The sequence below is a fragment of the Lepidochelys kempii genome, chromosome 11 (genome assembly GCF_965140285.1).
Source record: "Lepidochelys kempii isolate rLepKem1 chromosome 11, rLepKem1.hap1, whole genome shotgun sequence".
Taxonomy (NCBI): domain Eukaryota; kingdom Metazoa; phylum Chordata; order Testudines; family Cheloniidae; genus Lepidochelys; species Lepidochelys kempii.
The window spans coordinates 35684989-35697012 of NC_136390.1; the positions used below are offsets into that span (position 1 = coordinate 35684989).

Consider the following 12024-nt stretch of genomic DNA (forward strand, 5'->3'; position numbering starts at 1 on the left):
TAAATTAGTCAATACAAGATTTGCACTCTGAACTCAAAGTACACCTACAGAACCTGAATATCAATTGCATCTATTGACGAACCAGACTTGGGGAAAATAGAGCTACCCTTAAAGAAAAAGTAGAAAAGCATAATCAGGATAATTTTACAGACTAACAATTGTGAAATTGTTGCTCTCAAAGTACAAAAATAATTAACAATATTCTGCAGAGTGAAAAAAAAAATAATCCTGGTCCCAAAAACCACTGCAGCCAAAAGTTTTGAATAGTACGAAGAACAGAGAAGTGTTATTCATATAAGTAAAAGATGAACTCTTAACCCCTATCAAAGTCAATAGCAAAACTAACATTTACTTCAGTGGGACTAGGATTTCACCCACTATCCAAGTTAGCTCAAATGGGACCTAATCCTATGCACATGATTAACTCAATGGGAGTATCTGTAAGAACTAACAACATGAAATTTTATCCATATATTGTTATTGAAAAGGTGTGGAGGGTGTTGCCATAGAAAGCACTGGTGCAAGCTACTGAATAGGTTTTACAAGTGAAAAAATCTGATTTTAAATTAGATTTGAAGACATCAGCTTCACATTTAATTACTAGAAATAGGTGAACTATAAATGAATCCATTCATACTACAAGACCTATAATTTCTCAAAGAAACAGATAAAAATGAAATATCAGAATATTCTATTAATATTACTGTGAAGGCCTCAGGTTTAAAATCCATTTGATCTATTAATTTTTTATGTTTAAAATTGATCACATTCATAAAAACCCAGAATATGAGCTATGCTCAGTGATTCCACTCTCAATGCCCAAGGAATGTATGCACAAATACTGTGCCTCCCTAAAGTAGACTATGACACAGCCTTGTACCATCTACGCATCACAACCCCTTCACCTTCTTCTTTAGACTTAACACTTGTTGGGGGCAGGGATTAAACTTCTAGCTCTTTGAGAAGTGCTACCAGAAACAATTTTTAAAAATCAATGCACATCTGATAGTTAAGCACCAGAATATGCCTCTAAGGGAGGCTCTGGAACCCCCTTCAATGGAGGTTTTTAAGAACAGGCTGCAAAAACACCTGTCAGAGATAGTCTAGTATACTTGGTCCTGCCTCTATGCAGGGGGTGGGATTAGATGACCTCTTGAGGTCTCCTTCACCCCTACATTTCTATGACTCTGATTATTAGAAAAGAACTAAGGAAAACAAATCAGTACATTTTTAGGTATTTCAGCTCTTTGACTTAAAAGGAAGGAGTCAAAATTCTTACCTTCTCTTACTCTTGCCTTATAACGAAAGGCAAGAAAAATGGTTAACACATAGCTAGAGAATATTTTATTTGCATATATCTCAACCCACAGAAAACCATAAGAGAATTTTAAAATTGGGTTGTTAAAACTAACATCGCTCTTGATACTTGACCAAGCATGTCACAGATAATAATGCAAGCTGTCATAAATATAAAGGGAAGGGTAAACCCCTTTGAAATCCCTCCTGGCCAGGGGAAAGCTCCTCTCACCTGTAAAGGGTTAAGAAGCTAAAGGTAACCTCGCTGGCACCTGACCAAAATGACCAATGAGGAGACAAGATACTTTCAAAAGCTGGGAGGAGGGAGAGAAACAAAGGGTCTGTCTATAGTCTGTCTTTGTCGGGGATAGACCAGGAATGGAGTCTTAGAACTTTTAGTAAGTAATCTAGCTAGGTATGTGTTAGATTATGATTTCTTTAAATGGCTGAGAAAAGAATTGTGCTGAATAGAATAGCTATTTGTCTGTATATCTTTTTTGTAACTTAAGGTTTTGCCTAGAGGGGTTCTCTATGTTTTTGAATCTAATTACCCTGTAAGATATCTACCATCCTGATTTTACAGGGGAGATTTCTTTATTTCTATTTACTTCTATTTTTTATTAAAAGTCTTCTTGTAAAACACTGAATGCTTTTTCATTGTTCTCAGATCCAAGGGTTTCGGTCTGTGGTCACCTATGCAAATTGGTGAGGCTTTTTACCAAACCTTGTCCAGGAAGTGGGGTGCAAGGTTTTGGGAAGTATTTTGGGGGGAAAGACGCGTCCAAACAGCTCTTCCCCAGTAACCAGTATTAGTTTGGTGGTGGTAGCGGCCAATCCAAGGACGACGGGTGGAATATTTTGTACCTTGGGGAAGTTTTGACCCAAGCTGGTAAAGATAAGCTTAGGAGGTTTTTTCATGCAGGTCCCCACATCTGTACCCTAGAGTTCAGAGTGGGGGAGGAACCTTGACACAAGCCCATTAACTTGTGTTAATGAAAGTTACCAAGGAAAGAGTGGCATACTTTAAATGATCTACTGAATGCCTTTTGCTGAAATGTGCATGATGGCTTTGTAAGTCACAAAGGTGTTCTGTACTTAATGTCTAGTAAGTCCTATTGAACCAAATATAAATAATCAGACAATACTATGTAAAAAAATATACTAACAAGAAACAGTTTTATCCAGTTTTGATTGATTGACAAGTTAACCTGTAATTTCATATTTGGAGTAAAACTGAACCCTATGCAGAAGGCCAGCATACAAACTATGCACTGCTTAAACACTATTTTTGAGGACTTAAGTGACTTAGTGGTACATAGGCCTTAAACTGGCTCTGCACACAGGTTTTTAGCAGATATACTTTAGTTTTTCTTTCAAAACTATGAGATCACTTTTGAGATAAAGAGATGTTAAATTCTATGAGCACAGAGACCAAAATTTTGAAATATAGGTGCCTAAAGTTAGACTCTGAAATCCATATTTAGGCAGCAAAAGAAAAATGGCCCAATTTTCAAAGGGTCAGCACCTTTGAAAGGTAGATTTTTTTTTAAATGTTCTTATTTTTGGTTCCTGAAGATGATTTTAGGGACTGAACCTAAAAGCATCTAAGTTTCAACATTTTGCCCACAGCAGGGGGTTAGAATCAGGAAATCTACACTTTATCTTAACTCTGCCACAAACCTAACCACTCACTTTAGCTCTCCTTTCTGTAAAATGCATCTGTGATAAATGAAGGGGCTGGGTGTAGCTCCCTTTTATGGACACCCAGCCAGCCAGCCAGCCATAAAACCCCTGTTAGTAGCTGTTCTCTACTTGCTTTACCTGAAAAGGGCTAAAAAGTCCATAAAAGGGAGGGAGTGGGCACCTGACCAAAAGAGCCAATGGGAAGGCTAGAACTTTTCAAAACTGGGGAAAAAATTCCCCTTTGTCTGGTTTGCTCTCCTGGAGAGCAGAGACAGGATTGGAGCTATGCTGTAAAAGCTTGTGCCAGGTATGAAAAATCATCAGATCATACCTAGAAACTACTCATTTAAAACCCCAGATATGTATTAGAGAAGTAGCCATGTTAGTCTGTATCCACAAAAATGAGGAGTCCAGTAGCACCTTAAAAGACGAACAGATTTACTTGGGCATAAACTTTCATGGGTAAAAAACCCACTTCTTGATAAGATTATTCCCAAATAAATCTGTTAGTCTTTAAGGTGCCACCAGACTCCAGATATGTAAGTAGATCAGGAAATGTCTAGGAAGACACGATTAGATTTCTCTCTTAATTTCTTTATGGCTTGTGGACTCCTGTGCGCTAACCCCAGATGCTTTTGCTTTGCTTGTAACCTTTAAACTGAACCTCAAGGAAGCTATCTTGATGCTTAATCCTTGTAAATTGTTTTTTGGCGGGGTTTTAATCTAGTAAAAAGCCTAAATTCAAGATGTATTTTCTTTCTTTTTGTTTTTAATAAAAATTTACCCTTTTTAAGAACAGGATTGGATTTTTGTGTCCCTCTGGTTTGTGCATATGTTGTTTAATTAACTGATGGCAACAGCTGATTTCCTTTGTTTTCCTTCTCAGCTCTTCCCTGAGGGAGGGGTGAAAGGGCTTGAGAGTACCTGTAGGGAGGCCGTGTGGTTCCCCACCACCCTGGAGAGGGATAAGCTCTGCCAGACACCAGAGTGGGCAGGGCCAGAGCACTCCAAGGCTGCCCTCCAGAGGGTCAGGTGCTGGACAGGAAGTGTAAGAGCCCAACCCCAGAGCGTCAGCCACTGGAGGGGCCAGACACCTCTGGACTCCAGCAAACAGTGGCGGACCTGGAGATTGGCCTGACCAGCCGATACTTGACACGGATCAGCGTGTGGGAGAGTTGCCGAGCCTACCCCTCGCCAGCTACCCCGAGCATCCAATGGTGATGGATCCCCCTGAGGGCACCACCTTGACACAGGTGCCTCCAGAGAGGGAGTTGCGAAGTAGGCCGGGGGCAGCCGACCCAAGTCTGGCTGCAACACTGCCGGAACCCACATCAGTGTGTTGCAGCCAGGATCCCCACTGACACAGCCGCGGGTCTTTGGCCGCTGCTAGGGCCCTGAGCTGGGACGCAGTGGAATGGGAGGGCCTGTGTCCCTCCCTGCCACCCACACATTATTTGGCAGTCTCCCCTTTTTCAAGGCCACTCAGAGCCTGAAGCCTGGGTATGCTATTTACCTGCATTTGCTCAGCCCCTGCCTGAGGGCCTGAGCCTCAAACTCATTTCTGCCTGGGCCTGTCAACTGCTAACTGTTACCCGTGTTTGCTCAGCCCCGGCCGGACAGCTTGAGCCAGGACTCCTGTGACTCGACTGATTCCCCAGGGACCAGTGCAGGGACTAAGGGAGGCGGTGTGGTTCCCTGCTGCCCCGGAGAGGGACGAGCCCTGACGAACCCTTTCTACAGTACCCCACAGGAAGGAATTCACAAGTGCGCCTTTCTGGGTTCTCGAAGGGGTTTTTGAATTTGGGTGGTGGCTAGGGTGACCAGAGAGCAAGCATAAAAAATCGGGACGGGAGAGGGGGGTAATAGGGGCCTATATAAGAAAAAGGCCCAAAAATCATGACTGTCCCTATAAAAATCGAAACATCTGGTCATCCTAGTGGCTACCCATCCAAAGTCAGAGAAAAGCTGTAACCTTGGGAGTTTGATACAAGCCTGGAGTGGCCGATATTAAATTTTTAGAATCCTTGTGGGCCCCCACTTTCTGCACTCAAAGTGCCAGAGTGGGGAATCAGCGCTGACAGCATCCTACACTTATAACAGGCATGTTTTGAAATTTAATTCATTAATGTTTTTAAAGCACTTTGTGCTTTCCCCAAAGTGAGCTGTAGCTCACGAAAGCTTATGCTCAAATAAATTCGTTAGTCTCTAAGGTGCCACAAGTACTCCTTTTCTTTTTGCGAATACAGACTAACACGGCTGCTACTCTGAAACCTGTCAGAGTATATTAAACTATCTTCCAATTTTAACAAATCTTGCGGTTTTAACTTTTTTTAAAAAATCCTATTTTGTCACTGTTCCTTTTCAACACCCTTTTAGCCCCAAATACATATGGTAGGTTGCTCTCTCTAGCACCAGTGAAAGCTTTCCCATGTGTAAGTGTTGCCATTTCAAATATATAATAAAAGAAAGGGAAGATCCCCTTGTTTAGGGTCCATCTCATGGCCACTACAGGATTGTTTTCTATTCTGCAGATTGCTCCCCATTTTACATTTAAAATGATGCATCCAGCTTATATTTAAAACATACTGTGGATATTATTTGTTGTATTACCATAGTGCCCAGACACCTGGAAGTCATGGACCATTGTACTAGGTTCTTCCACTTCTTTTGGGAGACTGCAACATTCCACAGACTAACAAACCATGCCAGCCATAAGATTTTTTTTTCTGCCAATCAGTCTAAATCTTCCTTTCATTAAGTTCATCCCTTTACTCCACTTGCAATGTGTTAAAAATCTCCTTGTTTTCCTTTGTGTGTACCACTGTCAAACAGTTGAGGACTGTTGGGCTCCCAGCCTTTTAGATGGGCTACACTACTTTAATCTTTCAGTCATTTCCTGCAAGTTACCCCACCCAACTCAACCAAACCATTTTTTTCTGCATTTTGTTCTTTTCTGAACTCCCTCCAATTGGTCAATATCTTTACGGCAATGAATTCCCCAAAACTGAATCATTCCAGGTGCAGTTATATCAGAACGGCATAGCGGGGGAATATTACCTTTTTGGTTCATGACAAGACGTCTCTCTAGTCATCCAATAGGCCACTACAATTCGGTCAGTGACAAAATACTATGTACGCACAAACTAGACACCTGAAATTGAGGTATTCTGCTGTAAACTGGTTTACCTGTAATATCTGGGCGTGGCCTATCATTCCACTGGTCTCGCTTGACAACGACACCATATGCTCTGGAAAATAATTCTGTTAAAATAGAACATATTAAAACTTCTGTAAATGTGAGTACAAAAACCTTCAGATTTCTCTTAGACATATAAACGGATCCACCACCCAATTGCACAGAGCAAAAAGACAATGAGATTTCCCCACCTCTCAAAGAATTTAGGAAAGGGGAGGAATCCATTAAAATAGCCTCATATTGTGGTATCTTGTAGATTCAGCTGCTGAGTTTGTGAGAGCAAACTTCAAAGTTTGGTTGGGTTTTTATTTTGTTTTGTTTTTTTAAAAGATTTCAATGCAGGGTCTGCTGCATCAAGTCAGACTGCAGGAAGGACAATACTTAGGATACATATATACTGCAAAAACCTGTGCCAGTGGGTTTCAGAGCCTGGGTCAACTGATTCAGGCTCACACTATGGGGCTAAAGCAGCAGTATAGATCTTCCCACTTGGGCTGGAGCCCAGGGTTTGAAACCTGCACAAGTCCCATTTACCGAAGTCTGTTGACTCAGGCTCATACTCGCTGCTAGGTTGTGGTTTGTTGGCTGTTGTGATTTGTTATTTTTGTTTGTTTGGGTTTTTTTAAGTGTAGACATTACCTGACAATCTAAGGTTATCATTCACTCACGCCTTCACGCCTAATAGGCCTGCCCTAGGCTTCAACATATTACTATCTAGGAAGAGGGAAAATGCATTTAAAAAGGAAAGTTTTGTTAAAGTTGATATGGTATCCCAGTGGACGAAGGAAATAAGTGGGAGATATTGTCAAAAACATTTAAAATCTTATTTGAAACAAAATGTTGGTTAATATATTTTTTTGCTACCTTTTACTAATTCAGAAAAAATCCCCTCTGATTTGTTGTGAACGCTCTCTTTATTCTGTGTGATATTAATATGGATCAAATGGGGGAAACTTGCAAAAATACAAAAGAGGTATTGTAGGCCAGAGCTAGTGTAAGTCAGCACAGCTCCACTGACTGAATTGTAGCTATGCAGGTTTACACCAGTTGAGGATTTGGTCCCAGATCTAAAATGATAGTCTTTCCTAATAGCTGGACAATTCCCAAATTAAATCCTTCACAAAGTACATAAAGTAACCTTTCATGTTGGGCCCTGATCGGTAAGCTAATGAGAGTCTATATTGCCCACCAAGGCTGCATGACCATGGTCAACCAATGTACTGGGTCTAAGTTATTTCCATGGACCACTATAATATCCGACCCCTCACCATTAATTAATTTAGCAACATCTCTGTGAGATGGGGAGTTATCCCCATTCAGAAATAGGGAACTGAGGGAGAGAGTGATTAAATGATTTGCTCAAGATAATACATGCAGAGCAAGGAATAGAACCGAAAGCTCTTGTGTCCCTTAAGATATGTCTGCACCACAGCTGGAAGGTGTAAATTCCAGCTTGAGGAGACATACCCGCATTAGCTCTGATCAAGCTAAGGTGGTAAACTAGAGTATAGTCACAGTGGGGCAAATGGGGCAGATGTGGGGAGCTGCCATAAGTACGACCTTGTTGAGACCACAAATATGTACTTGGGCAGCTAGCCCATCCCAGAGCTTATGCTGTGGCGACTACACTGCTATTTTTAGCACACTGACGCAATTGGAGCTAATGTAGGCATATCTCCTCAAGTTGGAATTTACACCTTCCAGCTCTTGCATAGACATACCTATAGTGATTTAAGATCATTCTTCCTTTCCTTTTAACAGGTCACAGGTAGATTTAGGTTCCATTACATTTTACAGCTCACTCTAAGTCCTCCTGCATTTCTGGCATTCCCCCTCATCACTATGCCACATGTCAGGGCAGCAGTAACAGCTGCCCAACCAGTGCTTTTAAGAAGACAGACTTACCACTGGGTGTTTAAAAAACTCATATTTGGCATAGTTTTTTCTAAAATACAGTCTATTTTCTTCTTCGATTCCCCAGTTTGACTGAACTTCAATTACCAATTCGTGGTCTTCTATCATTCTTTCTGTAAAACAAAGAAAAATACATAGCCTTGCACACAAGTCCACCATCGTGGTAAACACATGAGAACTTCGGCTCAGCCACAAATGAAGAGTTATGTTCAACCCAACATGAACGAAGTAATATGAACACCTTCAATTCATCAAGTCTATTTTACATTTTGTCACCAAAGTCAGTAATCTATACAGTGCTCTTTTATAAGCCAACTCTGCTCATGAAACATGAATATCTGCAGTAGGTGAGCAAGCTAATTTCCTCCTCCTCAAAACACCAACAAGGTTTTAAAGTCTCTCATATAAATGCAAAATGAGATATTGCCTCTTCCAAAGCCAACTTATTACATACTGTAACATTTTTACACAGCTTGGAATAGAGAAATGGCGATTTTGGCAGCTAGACTTCTTAGTTGTATAACTTCCTTCTTTGAGAAATGAGAGACTTGGAGCCAAAAATTAATTAAGGGGAATGGTTAATTACAAAAACACCCAACATTCATTCATAAAGCGTTTTTTCACATTGGAAGAGTTCATCCTGAAATTACTCAAGAGCTGGCAAAGCTATTATAAGTGATCCCATTTGTATAGCTGTGAGCTCATTAACTAGGTTGGATGCCAGACATTTAGATCTGCAAAGCCACGTAGGGAATTTGAATCTTTTGAAAACCAATTCTGATTGCTAATTACCTTTACAGTAATTGGGGATTTAGAAAAATCTAAACAAAATGGCAAACAAAGGACTTATATAAATGGATAATAAAAACCAATCAATCCGCCTATGTCTGCTCCAGAGTTTTTTCTAAAGATTTTCAGAATACTGTTGCATCTCCTCTGCAAGCTGTTTCTAATCTCATTTTTGACAGTTTCCTGCAATGTAAGAAACACTAAACTACATTTGTATAAAAGGAAATATGGTTTAGAATTTAAGGCCCTGATCCTGCAAAGAGTTATGCATGTGCTTAACTATAAACACTAGAAGCACTATCGTTGATTTCAATGAGACTACTTGGAGTGTATAAAGGTAAGCCCATGCATAACCCTTTGCAGGTTTGTGACTAAATTTATTTCTGTACATTGGATATCACTTATTAAAAAAACAAACAAGTCATGTAACTTTCATGCTACAAAGAAAAAAGAATACATTTCAGTACACAGGAAAAAGTTTGGTGGGCAATTTTTATTTTGCTGACGGCATGAACCAATAAGGAAACAAGTTATTTTAAATGTAAGTGAGGAATATTTTTTCTGGAACTTTATTGAATTGTACTTAAAGGGTCACTGTCAATTTCAAATCTAATTAATTCCAACAAATAAACAATTTAAAATAGTTTCAGCTACTGCTCCTGGGTCCCCCTGCAAATTATATAATTTTACACAACCACCTTATTTTATTTAATCTCTCTCTCTCCCCCCAGTATTGCCAAAATGCAAGAGCACCAAAAAAAAAAAAATCATAGTCAAGCTCTAAAAATGCATGAGATGAAAGGGGGAAGGAGGGAGTTTCTATGTATTTTCCTTCTAGTTTTTCAGCCTTTAAAGGTACAGCCAGTTCATGTTCTCAAGCTTTATTCCATATCCACAAGAACTTTAAGCTTAATTTAAAAAAAAAAAAAAAAAAAACCACCCTCTTACATAGTCACTTTAGTCCAGGAGCTGGGGCTTTAAGAAACATCAAGTATCTCAAGACTTGTGATAAAATTGTGAGCTCGCAACACTGCTTTCCAGTACTGTGGGAACAGAGTGATTGTAATGCAGCAAAACACAAAATGTCCATTAAATTCTTGAAATACATTGGGGACAAATGTTTGTTTCAGAAGGTGGAGGAAGTAACTGAGGAAACGGCCATTTTAGACTTTATTCTGACTAACAGCATTGTGAATCTGAAGTTGAAGACAATCTGGGTGAAAGTGATCATGAAATGGTGATTACGTGATTCTAAGGAAAAGAAGCAAGAACAGCAAAGTAAAGACAATGGCCTTCAAAAAAAGCAGACTTTACCAACCACTTCTGAGTTTTGTAATGGCCTATGGGAATAAAATCTAAAACAAAAAGGAGTTCAGGAGAGTTCTAAGTTTCTCAAAGAGACAATGTTACAGGTACGACAGCAAACTGTTAATAGGATGAATATTAAAAGTAGAGCCCTGCGTGGATACAAAATTTGTACCTGCAGATGCGAATATCCATGGCTATAAAGCAGATACCCGTGAAGCTGCAGGGCTCTATCAGGAACTACAGCAGCCTGTCAGGCCACCACTCACAGGAGCCAGAGCCCAGCCAGGGCAGCTCCTCCAGCGCAGCTGTACCGCCCCCAGCTCTGCCCACCAGGGTGGGCACCAACCTCACCGGCAGCTGCCCCTCATCACGCTAATGTGTGCAAACAGCTCGCGTGCTCCTAGACAGAAGTAGCAACCTTAAAGAGGAAAAACAGTACACTTCTATCCTTTTTTTAAGAACCAAATTTTGCTGTATCGCTAAGATTTTCAAAAGGGTTAAGTCATTTTGAGGGCCCAAATAGAGAACGTGGAGCACCTGTCCTCTGCAAATCAGACCCTATTTAAGGTATCTCAAGTTGGGCACACAAAATCTTTTAAAAATTAATTTGGAATATCTTGGCCCAGAAAGAATTAGAAGGGCAGGAGTACAATTGCAGCCTCTTTCCATCAATGGTCTTCACTTATTGTGGCAACACCCACCTTCACAAAACAAAAAAAATACTATCCACAGCCCAAATAAGGCCAAGTCTTCAAACCTAGATTAATTACTGTGCCAGGAAGTCTCCAAATCTCCACTGAGTGAATTATTACCATTCACACAGCTAAATTCTACAAGTAGGAAAAAAAAGGTGGGCTCATTGTAGGCCACATATACTGATAGTGCTCATGCAATGATGAGATCAATTGTTCATCTTAAACAGTTCTCTTTTTAGTTAATAATACAAATTAGAATTGGGTAACTCCTTGATTTAACTAATTTTATTTATATATTAATCCCAATGTATTTTCATATTGTTTAGCACTTGAAGGAAGTATGAGAAATTAGTTAACCATATATTTATTTAAGAGCATAAACAACGGTTATAAAAAAAATCCACCAAACTGGCTTCCTCTTATGAAATGACAAGGTAAAAACTACCTTAATTAAAGGGACTGTAATTAAACATTAGACTCTAGTCCTGAAAACCCACTATTATTATTATGTCATGCCTAAACCAAAGGAAAAATGCAGCAGCCCACCATAATCTACTAAATACCATAGGATTTGGAAAATAAATGACCTCCACTCCCACTGACTTAAAAAAAAGTCAAACAACAACTCAGTTGAGAAGCTAATTTAACCCCTCATCACAGGGATAAATAAATGAAGCAAAATTGTGTGGTAATCATATCTACATAATTCAACCAATATAGTTTCTCAAAAATTCTCTGTGAAAATTAAACTGAACCAGGAACACAGCTTTTCTCCAAAATGCATCTTTCATATTTATGAAAAAAAACACGGAGAACTGAGGTGCTGTCTTAAAACAATTTTTTGTTGTTGTTTTGCACAAGTTTTTACAGAAAGCCAGTGCTGTTCTGGTATGCTATTTGAACTGTTACATTTCTGGCACTGTGACATTTAAATAAATACCATCTCCTGGAGACTTGCTTCTTGGAACAAAAACCAAGACATAGTGCATCACCTCATAATAGGTAAAGATCCTGGTATAGCATATGAACTCTACCCAAAGGATTTTTAAGGTAGCAGATTATAGAACTTCTAATAGGATTCAGATTACCTTTTAAAGGAATTGAACTATTAACAGAGTACTATACTTTAATCCAATCCAATCA

General features: G+C 39.6%; 1 protein-coding gene across 5 annotated transcripts in view; it reads right to left on the bottom strand.

Annotated features, from left to right (window-relative positions):
* The window catches only part of GRB14 (growth factor receptor bound protein 14), a 102647-nt gene that overhangs the window by 27836 nt on the left and 62787 nt on the right, over positions 1-12024 (bottom strand). For all 5 annotated transcript variants that reach the window (XR_012154278.2, XM_073305651.2, XM_073305649.2 and 2 more), the window contains exons 4-5: positions 8081-8202; positions 6166-6240 (exon numbers count right to left, since the gene is read on the bottom strand). Coding sequence is in view for 4 of the 5 variants with exons in the window: in XM_073305651.2 (XP_073161752.2) it covers positions 6166-6240; positions 8081-8202 (197 nt within the window). In the remaining variant the exon portion in view is untranslated. The remainder of the gene's footprint in view (positions 1-6165; positions 6241-8080; positions 8203-12024) is intronic.